At 40.3% G+C, this 18,189-nt stretch overlaps 1 protein-coding gene and 2 non-coding genes across 3 annotated transcripts; all 3 read right to left on the bottom strand.

Moving 5' to 3' along the window:
• Positions 1 to 6,227: 6,227 nt before the first annotated feature.
• Positions 6,228 to 12,724, bottom strand: Rps3 (ribosomal protein S3). The gene is made up of 7 exons (XM_027942664.3): positions 12,618 to 12,724; positions 11,138 to 11,268; positions 10,232 to 10,325; positions 9,661 to 9,755; positions 7,601 to 7,788; positions 6,962 to 7,158; positions 6,228 to 6,303 (listed from the first exon to the last, which is right to left on the bottom strand). The coding sequence occupies exons 1-6, from the start codon at positions 12,645 to 12,647 to the stop codon at positions 6,965 to 6,967; spliced, it is 732 nt and encodes a 243-aa protein (XP_027798465.1). The 5' UTR covers positions 12,648 to 12,724; the 3' UTR covers positions 6,228 to 6,303; positions 6,962 to 6,964.
• LOC114098654 (small nucleolar RNA SNORD15) lies at positions 7,261 to 7,405 on the bottom strand. The gene has a single exon (XR_003583763.1). It is a non-coding gene; the product is annotated as a small nucleolar RNA SNORD15 (small nucleolar RNA).
• Positions 11,632 to 11,774, bottom strand: LOC114098657 (small nucleolar RNA SNORD15). The gene has a single exon (XR_003583764.1). It is a non-coding gene; the product is annotated as a small nucleolar RNA SNORD15 (small nucleolar RNA).
• Positions 12,725 to 18,189: the final 5,465 nt, after the last annotated feature.

Here is an 18,189-nt window from a genome sequence, read left to right as displayed (position 1 = left end):
ATTTTGACACTCTTATACCATGAAAGACTATTTCATCATTATAAAAATTATTTCATACGATTTAATCCAAACTATGCTAGACAAGACTAAGATAATAATGGAAGGATGACGGTATTACCTAGAAGGAAGATGCAATAGTAAAAATGAAATCATCACTATCATATCATCCTTCAATTTCCTTATTGTGTTTCCCAAAGTGTTGTATCATCTTTTAGAAGTCCAGAAACATCAACTGATAATTCAGGATTTCTTATTTTTCTAGTCATAATGAAAAAAGAGAAGAAAATTGAGAGAGGACATCATATAAATCAGAAAACGAATGTAGACACATAGCAGCACTCCAGAATGGTGGTGCAATATTCACATAAACAAAAATATTTCTTAGATTCATTTTGGTAATGAATGAATTATTTCTAAATACACAAAAAATGGTATTTTCATCCAGTTTAATCATAATAGGAAGATTGTATTGCTCTTTTTGTAACAAAAACCTGGACCATCCTGTTTTGCCAAAAAGTGGTGTGACAATATTTTTTCATCTTTACAGTTACTATGCATCATAATTTACTAGGTACAATTCATAGGTAGAGAAAGGCTGAAAGCAGTTGTGCCCAAAGTGACTAGAGGGAAACAGATGGGATAGAGAATTTTGTTTTTAATACTGGGGATGGAACCCAGGGGTGCTGTACCATTGAACTTCAACCCCAACCCTTTTTATATTTTGAGACACAGTCTTGCTAATTGCTGAGGCTGGCCCTCCACCTTAACAATCCTCCTGCCTCAAGCTCCCAACTTATTGGGATTATTGGCATGTGCCTTGTACCTGGTTAGATATTTTTTAAAACTATGGATTGATCATTACAATTGGCCTTTTTAAGTCTAAAACATGCTTTATAATTAGGGAATAAAGAAAATGGTTGCCATCTCAATAAAACTACAAGCCATCAAAAATTTCAAAGTATTATATGCTGAGGATACAAGTGCAAACACAAAACAGTGAAAGCAATGATAAATCAGAGCCTATTAGAGATGTATTTGAAATCTGAAATCAGTAGTTACAAGATGAATATGTTCCAGTTTCATGCATGGCAAACTACTTCATTGCATTTAAGGGACAGTGCTCATTTTATCTCCAAAGACAAGGAATACATGAAATTATCTGCTGTTTTAATTTACATGCGCACACATGTATCTTCACATAGATATTTATGAGTGAAAGCCTTAAGGAAATATATTTCATACCATAAAATTCATCCATTTAAAAGGTCCAGTAATTTCTAGTATATTCAAAAATATGCTGTATTTGTTAAGATTTGAATAGTTTTGAGTATTTGAATGCCTGTTAAACCTTGCAATTATTTTTTACTATCACTCTTAGTTCTGTAAATCATTTGTAAAATGACTTACAACATAAATGGGGGTGTCCATTGCACCAAAACAGTGAACAATGATGACCACCTTTCCTGGTATGTTGAGGGAAAAACCATAGAGTCAGCAATCTATTTCCTTTAAACCACCCAAGCAGGAAAGCAGCCCTAGTATTGTGCCTATTCTCTCCCTTTAAAAGGAAAACATCCTTAAACAAGAAGACCAGGGAGCTCTGTCTTCTCTAGGCAATTTTGGATGCAAAGATTTAGCTCTTTGGCTCACCACACAAAGGGCTGAGGAGCAGATTGCTCAGGACAGTGGATGGCCCACCAGGGAGAGTGAAATAAATCTATCATAGTATACTCCCTGCTCAGTGAACAAAGGCCCAGCTGCACCTGGCCAGGTTAGGCTATTGATAAGTCATTCCTAACCTAAGATTTCATGTGACTTGTTCTCAAATCAGAAATGAAAATTTTGATATCCTAAATATTTTCAATGCCTAAGAGAAACTGCCATCCTCCTAAGATATATACTGCATGAGTTAAACTGTCAACTAAGGTTAGTAATGTAATCTGCCCGTTACAGGAATGCTGGACAGATTAAATGAGATGTTAACAGGATATAAATTGTTTCCTCACCGCAGCCATGCTGCTTATGTTATAAATGTATTTTTTTTTTCTTTTTAATACTTTGTAGACTGTTAGGTGCTTTACTCTTTTTTTGGTTGTCAATGGACTTTATTTATATGCAGTGCTGAGAATCAAACCCAGTGCTGCACGCATGCTAGGCAAGCATTCTACCACTGAGCCATAACCCCAGCCCCTATAAATGTAGCTTTGGTTAACAGAGAAAGAGCTGGTAGACAAAACAGTAAAAACAATCTTTGAGGTTGAAAATGCTGATTCTCAATGGCACCTAAATATTTTTATAATTCGGTGTTGGCAAGCCCCACTTTGAAATGTAACAGCTGCATTTGTACATAGCAACATGGGAGTTCAGGAGTCATTAGACAGCAACTGGGTCAAGGCATGGCAAAAGGCATAATTTCCCACTTATAATATGGGTACATCGATACCTGCCTACCTGTGACCCTTGAACAACACAGGTTTGAACTACATAGGCCCATTTGTTTATTTATTTATGTGGTGCTGGGGATTGAACCCAGGGCCTTGTACATGCAAGGCAAGCACTCTACCAACTGAGCTACATCCCCAGCCCTTCCATGGTCCACTTATACATAAAACTTTTTTTTTTTTAAGATTTGTGAGAACTTGTAAAAGCTTGCAAATGAACTGTGTAGCCTATGAATATTGAAAAAAATTAAGACAGGTATGTCATGAATACATAAAATATATATAGTCTACTTTATCATTACATGAAATACAGTTATCTATTACAAAGTTGAAATTTATTTTTAAAAAACTTAGAAACTATACATGGTATAAAGATGTAGCACTCGTCAGGTGTGGTGGCACACACTGTAATTCCAGGAACTCATGAGGCCAAGGCAGGAAAATCAGATTCAAGGCAATCCTCAGCAAGTTAGTAAGGCCTTAAATAATATAACAAGAATTTGTGTAAAATAGATAAAAAATAAAAAGGCTGGGGATGTGGTTCAGTGATTAAATGCCCAGCCCGTGCGGCGTGCGCACACACACACACACCAAAGTCCAAAAGATGCAGTATTAAATAACTGCATAAAATTAACTAGTTAATACTGTACAACTGTAATAATTTCAGAGCCATGTCCTGTTGCTCTTGCAGGGAGCTCAATTATTGCCCCACTTAAAATGCCCTGAAGTGCTTCATTCTTGAATGAATGAATGACTGGTATCTACAGTAAATTGCTTTACTGCAGTAATATAATAATATGCAAAACGTGTTCATTGTTTATGTTATCAGTTAAGGATTTATAAAGCTTTTAGGGAGTCAAAAGTCATACTGGGACTTTTCAACCACATGGGGTGTCTCTAATCCCGACACTGTTCACAGGTCAACTGTAGAATAACAGCACTTACTGGGCACTTGCTGAGTTAGGCAGCGTACTGCATGCTAAGAGCTCTACATGCAGTCTGGAGTAGGCAGAGATGTTAATTGATGTGTCCTGCTCACATAAAAAGTTGTGGACTGGTATTGAATTGACTGGCTTAAAGACTAGGGTTCTTAACTATTGCTATTATGTCTCCAGAAATATATTTTATGTGGAAAGGCAGACCCTAGTCAGATATATATATTTTATGTGGAAAGGCAGACCCTGAAACTTCTTGGCCCTCCCCTTGGAGATATAGTTGTGGGGAGGCTCCACAAATAATCACACTTCACTGTGTGCTCCAACAGACTTTGTGATAGTGACAGTTTGCAAGCCCAAATACTTCCCCCTTTAAAACCCTTTCCCCACTATCCTCACCACATTTTCTATGCTTCTCCTGGTTCTATACACTGATGGTGCAATTTTGGTCTTCAACCTTCACTTGCCTGGAGTCTTGTAAGATTTCACACATCCAGGTGCTCTCTCCTTGCTTATGGACAACTGATTTAGCCATGCAAGTCCTGCAATCTGTCACCAGCTGCCAAGAATCCTAACAACCTAACATCTAAGAGCCTGACAGTAACCTATTAGTGGAGAGTCCACAATAGGCCTCAGCACTTGTCTTCATATTGCCTCATTATCACCAGTGGGATCCAAGGACAATTTTACAACAAAACTTTAGCTGCTCAGCATTAATACCTTACCTATTGTGGGGACAGAGACCCTGTGCTATAACGCTCGGCCATCATCATCATCATCATCAACATCACCATCATCATCTGCAGTTTTCCCTATGTACCAGTTCAGTAAGTTTTGTTTCTTCCTCTCCAAGCTGCTACTTACAGCAGTCTTGTTACAACATCACCTGCTGGGAAGTTTATTTTGTCCCACAAAGAACTTCCAATTCTAAGTGGATTGATGAGGTTTGCAGAAAAATCATCAGGAAAGTAATTTACCACTACATACAAAGATCTGTAACTGGCTGTGCCAGTACTAAATGCAAAGGTCTCAGATGACAACTGTCTTAACCTGTTTGCATCACCCAGTTCTCTATGAATACTCCAATTAGTTTTAACACTTCACTACAAATAATCATGTCTCAACTACATCAGCACAGGCTAAGAAATAATAGGAATAAAGCAGCTTAGCTTAGTGAAAATATTTGGACTTTTGATAATAGCTCAGTGGGACAGCCCTTAACCAACATGCTCAAGGACCTGGATTTGACCCCTAGCACCACCCAAAATACAATAAAACCCCACCAACATTTTTAGCAAAATTTGCAAAACACCTAGTGTTACCTACAAGGGATAAATAAAACTTTCCCAGTTCTGGTGGAAGAGCGAAAGAGCTGCCTGTCAATTTTGGGGGCAAGCACACAACCATTTTACATATGCAGTTACCCCCACAGGCAGTCTTTACAATATCTCACTCTCAAATCTTCCCAGAAACCTTTCATCAGTTGAGAAGGCTCATTCTTAGGATAATGTTCACCCCACTTATTTTTGTTAAGTCAGGTTTTAGTTTCTAGACATAAGGTATTACAAAGTAAACTCACCCAAGGCCAGTAAATGGGTCACTACCACTTTAGTTATGCCAATGATTAGAGAATTCAGAAGTCCGTACAGGTTGTGCTTGCTATCCATGGGTTTTATGTTCAACCAACCACCAATGAATTAATAAAAATAGATTATGCTTATACTGAACATGTATGGAGTTCTTTTTAAGGCATAAATAATCTAGATGATATAAAGCATATGGGATGATGTGCTTAGATTACATATGAATATCATATGCCATTTTATTGAGACTTGAGGTCTTTGGGGGTCCTGGAACTAATCCTCTACAGACATACTGTGTAGGCATTAAAGGTTCTTCCACAAGGGTAAGACATGTCTGCAAGACAAAAAGTTCTAGAGATACGTTGTACAACAATGAATGTACTTATAACACTATAGAAGTATACACTTAAAAATGGTTAAGATAGTAATCTTTATGCTGCATTTGACACAAGTTAATGGGGAACATGGATACAGATGTCCTGTGAACACCATTTAATTCAGTGAAATATTAAGCCCTTACCATAACAATGTACAGTGCAGGTGCTCGTTCGACTCTATATAGTTAAGACAACCAAATAATCAAACAGCACTTCTGAGGCAATCGATGGAACCAAGTTTTTTTTTATCACCAGCCAGATAGCATTTCCACCAGGATGATGGAGCCACCTGACTTGGCCTCCCATTCCTATAACAGCTGTCATTAGGAAGCTGTATGTAGTGGTTATATGTAGTGGTAAATTACTTTCCTCTGTGACCAATCAAAATGGTCTACCAGTCTTGTAGGATTTTTCAGCCAACTTTACCTTCACCAATTTCACCTAATCAAAAACATCCAATTTCTCACAAAATACAGTCACTGGTAGCAAATATTTCTAAACAGATGAAACTGTAGACAATTTAGGTGTTTTTAATAGTATTCCAGGCTATAAAAGCTAACTGCATAGGACTTAGGATGTGGACTCTAATGACAGTTTTACACTGCTTAAGGCAATTCACTTCTAAGATTTAAGCACAATAGCACAGTCAAATCCCCTTTACACTTCCAAACCAAATTCTTCTTCTAAACCTGTAATCCTGAAACATAATTAATCAAAGTGCTGCCTGCCAGCTGTCAATCTTCACAATCTCATCTTTCTCTGGTTAGCTCTGCTTGGTTCCTCCAGTTCTGGCCCTTTGCAAATACTGCAAATATGGCTTAAACCAAAATGATATGTTCAACAGTCCAACATAACTCAGCTTGAATAGTGGACAGAAAGTCTAGTCAGGCCTTATGTCTTTGTACAAGAAGATTTTATTAAATGTCTTAATAACATCCAGACTCCAGATACAGCTGCCAAGAAGACCCTGAAACCAAACAGAGCACATAGTAAGTGACACTGTACCTCAGTATCAAGTTCCTTCACTTATCAAATAGGTTCACACTCCCACTTAGGTTCACATTAAGATTAACAATACAGGAAGGCATAGTGGTGCATGCCAATATCCCAGTGACTCAGGAGGCTGAGGCAGGAGGATCACAATTCTAGGCCAGCCTCAGCAACTCGCCAAGATCTTAAACAACCTAGTGAGACCCTGACCCAAAACAACAATTAAAAAAGGGCTGTGGATGTGGCTTGGTGATAAAGCACCTCTGGGTTCAACTCCTAGTACCAATAAGAATAAGAAGCAGCACCACCACCAAGAGACAAACAAAACCCTCAGATACATAAAAGGTTGCCTGTTAGGGAGCTGCTGAAGAACACCAGCCAATTACTAACAAGAGTGCCTTGAAAATCTTGAGCAAGTATTTCAGATAACAGTAAAAGTAGGATCTTCATTCTTAGATCAGCCACCCCAACAGAACTGTGAATTAAATGGGCCCCAGATTCCAACTTAGTCAATCTCCAGAATCCAATTTTATTCACCAAGTGCTTATTATCAATTTGATACCAGTGTACACATGCGTGATCATGCATATGCACACACACACGCACAAGGAATAGGAAGGACCCTGCAGACTTACCTGTTATGCTGTAGGGACTGGCTGGGGCATGGCAGGGGGCTCTGGCTTCCCACCCTTCTGTTCTGAGATGGGGGTGGTAGGCAGGATCTCATCTTTGGGTTCCACGATGCTCACATGGTCAGGCAAAGGCTTCTTAGGGCCAATCTTACCACTTGGGTCCCAGGGCAGCATGATCTTCACTTTGATGCCCAGCACACCTAGAGGACATCAGACAGGAACTAGACAGTGCTTCACCAACACCCCCCTCACACACACAGGAGAGAAAAGAGCAGTTTTCTCGAGCACCATTGGATCTGGCCCCTTCTCAGACAAATGCCTCTAAATCAATCAATGAACAGGACACTTTTGCAAAAGGAACCCTGCACAGCACCACAGAACGTGGCACTGACAAGGACCAAGAGCAGGATGTGACCTTTCTGACTCGTCATCATATCATCACTGAAGGGTACAGAGAAGACTAAGACAAAAACAAAGCAATGATCAACAATGCAAATTTTACATCCATGCAGCTAATCAATAAACCCAAGGAATACTAACATGCCCAGCTATTTCCAAGGTAAATCCCCACAAACACTGAGGTTGTTTATGGAAAACCACATCTGCTTATGCTCTTTGCCCCAAACATCCCCAGCTGTTTACCCTGTCTAAGAAGCACGTGGCGCACAGCAGTATCAACATAGTAGTTAACAGGGTCCCCGCTGTGGATCATCAGGCCATCCACAAACTTCATGGATTTAGCTCTCTGTCCTCGGAGTTTCCCAGACACCACAACCTCACAGCCCTTGGCTCCACTCTCCATGATGAATCGCAGCACACCATAGCAGGCCCTTTAGAAGAATAAAAGAAACACACTTCTGTTATTAACAAATACAAAATTCATCTAACCACTCCAGTAAGTTAAAAAAAAAAAAAAGACCATCTCTCTTATCTCTAATGATCCTTTAATGAAGAGCAAAGGAGATCACATTCTGACCCCCCAAAATAGTAATTCTCTTCTATTCTTCTCATAACTAATCTTAGGCTAATTTTCCTTAGGGAATTAATGTTAAGCTCCAAGCAACAAAGTGAATTCCAACCATACCTGCATATCACTTCAGAAGGCTTTATAAAAACCAAACCCTGATGGCTCTGGGGTGGCAAAGCTCAAGGCATTTTCAAAAGTGGTCCCTAGGTAGTTTTCACATACAACAAAAGTTGAGAACTATACTTTAAAACTCCACAAGTACAGCCAGGCACATTGGCACATGCCTGTAATCCAGAGACTCACGAGGCTGAGGTAACAGGATCCCAAGTTTAAGGCCAACCTCAGCAACTTAATAAGGCCCTAGATAACTTAGTGATACTGTTGCTAAATGAAAATTTAAAAGCTGGAGATGTAGCTCAGTGGTAAAGCAACCCTAGGTTTAATGCCCCGTGCCAAACAACAACAAAAAAACACATAAACCCGCTCTTAATAACTTAGGGTTCTTCCATGGTTTACTGAAATATTCAACCTCTACAATTCATACTCAGAAGTGAACAAGAGTACTATATGGGAACCTGGATGTCTTAATATCAGAGTGCTGGAAAAAACTCTAGGTCTATAAAACTCAATCTTTAAAATACCTGCCCTTGCTGCCCAGTCTCATCCATTGCTTTACACCATATGAGATACCAACTGGATTATTAACCACTTCCCACTCTTTCTCAATCTCATTCAATCATCACAACTAAGGACAATTGGCATAATGACCTTTATTTAAAGGAGATCCCATGGTCAGAGAAACTAGGTTGCAGAACTTCCAAGTTAACTTTAATGTCAACAAAAATCACATGGAAGGCTTATTTAGACAGAGAGCTGGGCCACACACACACCCAGTTTTTCATTCAATGGGTACTAGATAGAAACAGTTTTTATTTCTAAGAAGTTCCCAGTGATGGCAGTAATGTTAGCCCAGAAATAAAACTTCAGGAACACTGTTATAACAGCGAACTGGCACTCAAATCAGGTGTCTTTTCCATGTCCTTGACTATATTACCCAATCCCACAGACCAACCTTCCTATAGCAGAACATTCATGTCATTCCTGAGCTGAAAAACATTCCTTCCTCCAGGGCTCTGTAGTCAAGTACTGTCTAAATTCCAAACAACAAGGGGAAGACACTCCACAAATAGTCAAACTTCACAAAGAGCTTGTCAACCAACTCCCTATTGCCCTTTATACCTTTATCACTTCTCATTTTCCTAACTATAGTTTATAGAGATTAAGTGTCTAGATTTTATGCTGTCTCCAACCAGGACTGTGTTCTCTTCACAGCCCCCATAAGGGTGAATTCATTAGTGGATTTGCATGGCTTCTAGCTGGCTTGAATGGAGGTATCCTACAAGTGCCAAAGCACACTTATTGCCTGTAGATACATAACACCAGCCTAGTTAATACAAATTACTCCTTAGTGAGTGGAGGCTGAAGTTCTATTTCTATTCTACTCTCAAAGTACGCAGAACACTTCTCCATTACAGCACTGACCACACTTTATGGCTTTTGCTTCTTTACTAATCTTGTCAGCCTACCAGTTCAGCAATGGCATGGATTACCAGTATCTTCAGAGACTAGATGATCCTATCACTTTTAGAGTTCATCTGCTAAATCAACAAAATAGTAGATACCATATTCTGATCCACACAAAGAGTACATGACCATCAAGTTTCAGGACACTCACCTCCGTACAGCAAGCCCTCCTAGGAGTTTGTATCGCAGAGACTCTGCCTGGGCAATGGCACAGAGACCTCTTGTGGCCACCTTTTCAGCATAAAGCTTTAAAGAAAGCAAGACACATGCTGTTACCTTCACTATTTCCAATTATAAGCCAGCACAATCATCTTTTTCCTACACCATCATATATTATCATTGTAATATCCCTGAAGAACTGAAGCACTTCTACCCACACATGGTACACAGGTACATAGTGACACAGTTCTCGTTGTGTTCCCACCACTGGCTCACCCTAAAGCCACACTAGGAAGACCAATGGGGTAGCCAGTCTATCCTGTGTTACCTTTTCTATACTCAAGTGGAATATAAAAATTCTTTAGCCATCAAATTAGTTGAACAGACCTATAAAATTAAGCCCACTACTGATTAAGAACTTTAACAAAACACAATATTTGTAATACTCAATAAACACAAATACATTAAAGTTTCAAAGGTTACATCAAAGTTTTTTTAAGTACCATTCTAAAGAGCCATTTCCAAGTCCATAATAATTTCTGGCACAAACCATGACCACTCACCTCTACACTGCCCTCAGGGAAGCCAAATCTCTTCTGAACTACCGCAGTCAATTCCCGGATCCGCCGACCCTTCTCACCAAGAACATTCTGTGTCCTAAAGGAAAAAAGGTGACAATTCATGATTCTCACAAAATCCTATACCTAACTTCAAATCTTATGACAAAATTCTAAATGTAGCTTTGAGTCTTGCACTTATGCATTTTTTTTTTTTTGGTGGTACAAGGGATTAAACCAAGGGGTGTTCTACCACTGAACTACACCTCCCAACCCCACCCACCCCTTTTAGACAGGGTTTCACTAAATTGCTGAGGGTCTTGCTAAGTTGCTTAGGCTGCCTTGAACTTGGGATCCTATGTGACCGTGTCTTTCAAGCTGCTAAAATTACAGGCATGTGCCACTATGCCCAGCTTAGAAAGTATAAATTTTAAATAACAAGAACTAAGATAAAAATTTTTAAAACCAGCTTTTAAAAAACTTGCATCCAGGGTGCAGCCAAGTGGAGGACAAACAGTGCCTTCCCCAGTTCTCTAGCAGTGTCTGTTCCTGTCTGTCCATCTGGCTCAGAGCTCTGGGAGGGTAGAGTCGTTCCAGGATTCTCCCAGACTCAGCATGAGAAATGTCAATAAAGGACCATTGGCTAACCAGGTGCAGTGGGGCACACCTGTACTCTGGATGATCCTATGTTCAAGGCCAGCCTGGGTACTGTAGTGAGACCGTCTCTCAAAAAATAATGAAAAATGACATAGCTCTGTGGTAGAGCACCCCTGGGTTCCATCTCCAATACTGATGGGGGAGAAAAGCATTCACCAAGGCCAGATTCATTGGTTGTTTCCAAAGTTTACACAGAATAAGTCACCTTAGTATATATAACAATCATAGGTAATGACCAATCAAGTGAGTTTTTACCTGGTAGCTAAGATAATGATTTCTGTCCTGGTTGGTGTAACTCGGACCTCAACTCCAGAGTAGCCATCTTCAGCCAGCTCCCGAGTGAGAAACTCATTTAATTCAGCTTTGAAGATGCCATCAGCAACAAACTAACACCACCACCACCAAAAAAAGAAAAAACAAGTTAAAAATTAGGAAACAAGTAAAGGCTTACATTCCCCTGAACTGGTCTAGTTTATCAGTCAATTAATCACTCATTACAAAGCAACACTTCCAACAAATAACCCATCAATCATCCTATTTTTGTTGTTGTTGTTGTGTCAGGGACTGAACCCCAGGACAGCTTAACCACCTAGCCACATCCCCACCATTTTTTTGTTTGAGACAAGGCCTCACTAAATTGCTGTGGCTGAGCTGGAACCTCAGCTTCCTTGGTTGCTGGAATTAAAAGCATGTGCTATCACATTCAGCTAATTCTCCCAACACTCCTATTCCAACAGCAATACAGGAACCCTTCTCAGACAAATGCCTCTAGGTCATCTTTACTTGGTTTCTTCTACCAGGGTCCTTTAAACTGCCACAGAACGTAGCACAGAGTAGGGCCGCATGGCCAAAGATGAACCAAGTCAGACTCGTCATCATCTCTTCATTGAAGGGTTTAAAAATTGGTACTTAAACACGTAAAATAAAAAGCTGCTCTAAAGTGTCATTCATATAAATATATATATATATATATATATATATATATATATATATATATATATATATATATATATAAAATTAAGCACTGCGGGGACACCTACATAACTTGTCAAAGGAGCAGTGTGGGCTGAAGGCAGCAGTCTCACATGGGGACTGCAACTTGGTCGCAAAAATCCCAGCCATGTTTACCTGGTCTTAACGTACTTGTGAATTGATCTAGCAAATTCTACTCAAAAGAGCATGACGGATTTAATTCTAAGATCGATAAAAACAAACCGTCTATTTCCAAAGCTAATGACTTTTACAGCTCTTTACTCTGGGAATGACACAAAAAATTCAACCCGAGAATCTCCAGGAAGGAGCAACTATCAGTAGCCTCTCCAACTGAGGGCTCTGGAGTGATTAGATACATTGAGACACTAAGCAAGGAAACTAAACTACACTGTTATCGCTCCTTCCCAAAGCCATGGGATGAGATGTGACGCCTCATGCCCTCTAAATGCTACGTTTACTATTTTGTCGGCCTAAGAAATGCTCACAAGCTCCTTCTCCCGGGCAGGTGGGGCGCCCAGCTAAGTCGGGAACTGGCGGAATCTGTATCTTCCCCAGCCACACTGCGCTCGGCCGCCGCGGGCCTCGCCCTCAATCCACTGCCATCCGCAGCCCGCGGGAACGCAAGGCGGCCATAGCCACTTCCTGGAACAAGGCACGGAGCTGTGGGTCTCTCAACAACACCCCAAGAATTCCTGGGCCCGTGCATCCCCAGAGTTTCCCGTCCTCGGGCCCAAAGGCTCACCTTCCTCTTCTTGGAAATTTGTACCGCCATCTTGCCGCCGCAAGCCCCGAAAGGAAAGGAAGTCTGGAGGGCGGAAGTGAGTATAAAGGGCGCGAAGCGACGACGAAAACACTGCGCGACGTCGACGCCGGCGGGCGCTCATGGGAAATGCAGTTTTACGTAAAGAAGGCGTTAAGAGAAGAATCGTAATGGTGACACCTGTAGGCAGAATAACAGAACTGCAGAGCAATCTGGAGTCTAGTTCTCACCGCTCACAAACAACGTGTGGCGTAGAGATGGAAACTACAGGTATTAACTCTCAAAGCAACAGAATTTGATCAGCGGAACCCTGGTTCCTACACATTCTGGTCCACAGTAATGAAAATCTGCCGGAAACCCTTCAATGAAATTTATTCAAGCACCCCATCTTCTCCAATCTGTGTCCATTTTCTCTGTTCTAAATGGATAATACTACTTAACATTTATTAAATTCTCTAGGAACTGTTGTGTGATTTTTTTAATGTTATTAACTCATGTACCCCTACCTCACTTTCATAACAATCCATTAAAATTTGTATCGGACAGAGTAGTGGCTCGCCTGCTCATTTTTTTCAGCCAAAAAAAATCCGTTTCGATTTATTATGAAAATGTCTAGCAAGGTGCAGTCACACACCCCTGTAATCCCAGGGGTTTGGGAGATTGAGGCGGGAGGATTGCAAGTTCGAGGCCAGCCTCAGCAATTTAGCAAGCTCCTGTGTCAAAAAATAAAAAGGGCTGGAGATGGTAAAGAACCCCTGTCCCTTTTGTTTTATTTTTTTTTTTTAAAGAGAGAGAGAGAATTTTTTTTTAATATTTATTTTTTAGTTTTCGACGGACACAACATCTTTGTATGTGGTGCTGAGGCTCGAACCCGGTCCGCACGCATGCCCAGGCGAGCGTGCTACCACTTGAGCCACATCCCCAGCCCCAAGAACCCCTGTCCCTGATAGATGAAAAATAACTTTTCAGTGTACCACGGAACTCACTCACTTCACTTGAGTGAAGTCTCTGGAAGCTTCACTCAATTATTTCCTGGGCTTAGAAACCATTTTGAGTATATTTAATTCCAGCACTAAAACAACTCTGGTGCCAAGTGACGAGACATATTATCATAGACTTAACAGTTCTGTGACAGCCGAGACCAAATGAAGAGGAAAAGAAGGGAATGAACCAGAGATAGGATAGGTGTGGACCTGATGTATCTTGAATGTGGATTGAGGTTGAAGGGAAATTAAAAATGATGCAATGATGCTCTGGCTATTTGAGAGGGGGGGGGAGGGAGGGCAAATAAATAAATAAATAAATAAATAAATAAATAAATAAAAATGATGCCATGGTTCCTGATTTCAGTGGTGGATGCTTGGTGACAGCACTGGCTGAGATGAGGAAAACAGAAACAGGTTTCTAATCCCCCCTCCATCTGTCATATTCCTCTGCTCTTCACACCTCTTCCTGCCCAAGGTCTGTAAACTAAGTGGTGTCAGGTTGCCAAAACCATAACCTTGGTGAATTTGCCAGTGTGACTTCTCTATGTTTTCACTAGGGTCATGGGTACTGTAGAAGAGCACCCCACCTTGAATGCTGGGGACACAGTGATCCACTTCAAATATGCTAGTCCTTTTAGTGAATTTCCTGCATTTTCCCATTCTGATGTTTGTCTCATTCTCCCACAGTGTCAAATATAATCTTTTTCAAATCACAAACACCAGCATTTTCTCTTCACTCTGAGTAGTTAACCTCCCTCCTGATGCCTTCCCCCCCATACAGATTGTACAGACAACAACTGCCTTCCACTCATCTTATAATTCTATGTACCCATGGTCATCTTTCCTTCCTTAGTTTAGGAAAGAAACAGTCTTCCTACCCAGGGTCAGCCTCACCTTTGTGCTCTCTTTCAAGTTTCTTTATTTTCTTTTTTTTTTAACCCCGGGAATTGAACCCAGGGGCACTCACCACTTAGCTACATCCTCAGCCCTTTTTATGTTGGGACAGGCTCTCTATAAGTTGCACAGGCTGGTCTTGAACTTGGTGATCCTCCTACCTCAGCCTCCAGAATACTTGGGCACCACCATGCCTTGTCTTAGTTTGGTTTCTTTGAAATATTGCAATCATTCCTTCCCTTTCCCGTGATACTCTTCCTTCATACTAGCTCTTTCCCTTCTTTGCCATCCCTAATGTTAAATATGCCACATACTTTCTCCAACGAGCCCCTGCTCGTTGCTTTCATAGCCTTCTGTATGACCCCCACCATGTCACTCCTCTCACTAGATTGGAATGGTCTGTTGATGTGTTTCTCTCACTAGACCCTCAGCTTTGTAAGAGCCTGGGCTAAGTCTGCTTTGTTTATTATATCCAGAACCTAGGATCTGGCCAGGCTCAAGCCCAGTCAATACAAGTCTGTGAGCAAACAAATCCATGCCTGGATTCTGAATTTTAGATCAGTTCCTGGTAATATTGTTCTTAACAAATTTGCTTGCAAGTACTGTTTCTTTTCTGGGATGTTCATGAAACCAATTTCTGAAGATTCAATACTGGGGGCTGGGATTGTGGCTCAATGGTAGACCCGCTCGCCTAGCATGGGTGGGACCTAGGTTCAATCCTCAGCACCACATAAAGATAAAGGCATTGTGTTGTGTCCATCTACACCTAAAAAAAAATTTTAAAAAAGACTCAATACTGAAGATGAAACCATAGCTTGTGCTCTAAGGTAAATACCTCTCTGTGGTTCTGTGATACCTCATCTACTGCCCTTCCCCAATGATGCAGACGGCTGCCTAGATATCATCCTCTGGTCCAACAGAAAAACCATAAAGGAAGACTTTATCTTTATTATAATGTTCTTTGTTTTATGTAAGACTGACATAAGAAAAATGACATTCTATATCTAAATAATGCTAAAAAATTACAGTGCAGTCATAGAGTTCTAATGAAGAGTAGGAGTAGTGCCTTCATTTCCCCTGGGGTATCCAAAATGTAAATAAGGTTTTATCCAGTTAGCCCACAATGTCACAGAATTGTCCTTAGATATGTGAAGAAAAAAGACTATGTCTGAGAACACATGAGACTTTGTGGCTACACTTGGGCCATGCATTGGGTCTCATGAACACCTCATAGGTACTTTCCTGAAATTCCTAAAATCCAGAGGTGAGAATTGCTAAGGTTGAATGAACACAGCCCACAGTTTCTGAGAGTAGTTTAGTTGCTTCAAGACAAGTAAAACAGAACCTCATAGAAAGCATTTAATTTACCTAAATCCAGCTCCAAAAGCCTGACAAAACAGGGAAGTAGAGTTTAAGCAGTGTGTGTGGGTGGGAGAGGGAGTGCCTTCCTCCCCGCCCCAGGAGGGCCTGGATCAGAGCCAGGCAGGAGGACAGAGGAGTTTCATCTCTTGTTGCAGGTAGTCTAGGCTAGCTATCCTGTGGCCTCATTATGGGGTGAACTAGACAATTGAGCTGGGTGTTCAAACATAGATTTTCTTTTTCTGAAAAGACCCTGAACAAGCTAACTACTTTATCTAGTGTTTAATTAAAAAAAAAAAAAAAAAAAAAAAAAAACCTTACCAATCCTGGAGGAAGATCTAATTCTCAAAGAGAGGAGAGGATACATCTGTTCCCACTAGGACTGCTCTTAAAGGATTGCTTTTTCAGGGTAATAGTGATTGTCACTTACTTTTTTTTTCTTTTTCTTTTTACAGACCTGGGGATTGAACCCAGAGTCTTGCACATAAAGATATCCTACCTTTATGTCTCCAGCCCTTTTTATTTTATTTTGAGATAAGATCTTGCTATATTTCCAAGGCTGGTCTTGAATTTGCATCCTCCTGCCTCTTTGAGACAGGCTTCTGCCTCCAGAGTAGCTGGGAGGAGCAGTTTCTGTTGTTGGACTCTTCTTATAATGAAAATTTATTCACATAGTACTTGCAAAATGAAAATGAAGAAAAAAAGAAAACATGCAAGAAGCTACAAGCATACAGAGTTTTGATCACATGGCCTCTTGTGAAACAGCGTGGCTGTCTCTGCCTGCAATACCAAATCCCACAATCCTTTCTTCAGAAAGTTCAGTGTCTGTTACTAGTAATATAAATCTATACTGGCCACATGGGTCTATTATTCACTGAAAGATTGTTACTCAGAGTAGAAAAGTGTTGTTAAATATAAACAATACCAGTCTTCAAGAATAAAAACAAATATATAAAATATATAATTTTTATACTGATCACATGTTAAAGAATAACATTTTAGATATAGTAAGTGAATTTTTTAAATATAATACTGGATATTGAACCCAGGGGCATTTAACCACTGAGCTACATCCCTAGCCTTTTTTAAAATTTTACTTTGAGACAGGCTTCTGCTGATTTCCCCCGACAGCCTGAGATCCTTCTGCCCCAGCCTCCTGAGTCACTGGGAGTATAGGTGTATGCCACCATGCCTGGCCCTAAAATATGTTACTAAAACTAAGTTTGCCTGTTTCTTCTTTCTTTTGTTTTTTTTTCACATGGCTACTAGAAAATTTAGTATTACATTTGTAATCACATTTGAGGCCTTCATTATATTCTGTTTTACTGTACTTCGGTAATCTTTTCAACTCCAGGGATCAAAGGTGTTTTACTTGACTGTTTTCATGAGACACGGCACAGTGATTGGCCGAGGATCAGCATTTAGTAAGACTTAATGGAAAGTCTTATTTTCACCACAGACTTAATGAAAATAAATGGTTTACAAGGAGTTACAAGGAATGTTAAAAACTTATCTTGTTTCTTCTCTGTTTGCTGGGAGCCCTGGGAAACTTACAGCTAAGTTTCATCCTCTATTGAGTTCCTGGGACCCCTCACTGTGGCCTAGAAGATCAGCTCTGGAAATATGGAGGAAGCAAATTAAGAGAATTTAGGGGGGCTGGGGATGTGGCTCAAGCGATAGCGCGCTCCCCTGGCATACGTGCGGCCCTGGTTCGATCCTCAGCACCACATACAAACAAAGATGTTGTGTCTGCCGAAAACTAAAAAATAAATATTAAAAAAATTCTCTCTCTCTTCCTCTCTCTCTCTCTCTCTCTCTCTCTCTAAAAAAAAAAAAAAAGTGTGTGTGTGTGTGTATATATATATATATGATTTATTTATTTATTTATTTGTGTTGGGGGTACAGGAGATGGAACCCAGGGCCTCATGCATGGTAAGCTGATGTTCTACCACTGAGCTACATATCCAACCGAAGTTATGTAGGACTTTAACATAGGTAAACCTTTCATCATGATTTTAAATAAACTTGCAAAAACTATAGTTTCCAGTATTAATGTCAATATTTGAAATAAAGCAGTCACTATTTTTAAATGTCCCCTATCCACAGGGAACATAAATACCCCAGAAATTTGATGCAATTATCCACTTAAAAATAAGTTTTCCCGGAACAGTTGTACTTATGTTGTTATGTTTTCCCCTCTAACTTATATTTCCATTCCACACAACCCTGGGAATATCTTTGTGCACCCTTGAAAATCCACAGTTCCAGTGGAGTTGATCCATGACCTCTTCCCCAGGCGCTCCTCTAGTCCTAGT

The sequence above is a fragment of the Marmota flaviventris genome, chromosome 9 (assembly GCF_047511675.1).
Source record: "Marmota flaviventris isolate mMarFla1 chromosome 9, mMarFla1.hap1, whole genome shotgun sequence".
In the NCBI taxonomy this organism is placed as follows: Eukaryota; Metazoa; Chordata; class Mammalia; order Rodentia; family Sciuridae; genus Marmota; species Marmota flaviventris.
Note: the sequence above shows the minus strand (reverse complement) of the source record. Positions and strands in the feature narration are given on the sequence as shown.

Excerpts from the sequence above, each read along its gene's own strand:
- Rps3 (XM_027942664.3), bottom strand. The coding sequence starts at position 12,647 with ATGGCGGTACAAATTTCCAAGAAGAGGAAG. Across the intron at positions 7,789-9,660 it reads GGAGGGCTTGCTGTACGGAG|GGCCTGCTATGGTGTGCTGC; the intron begins GTGAGTGTCCTG and ends ATTCTTCTAAAG. Across the intron at positions 7,159-7,600 it reads CCACGTGCTTCTTAGACAGG|GTGTGCTGGGCATCAAAGTG; the intron begins GTAAACAGCTGG and ends GATGTCCTCTAG.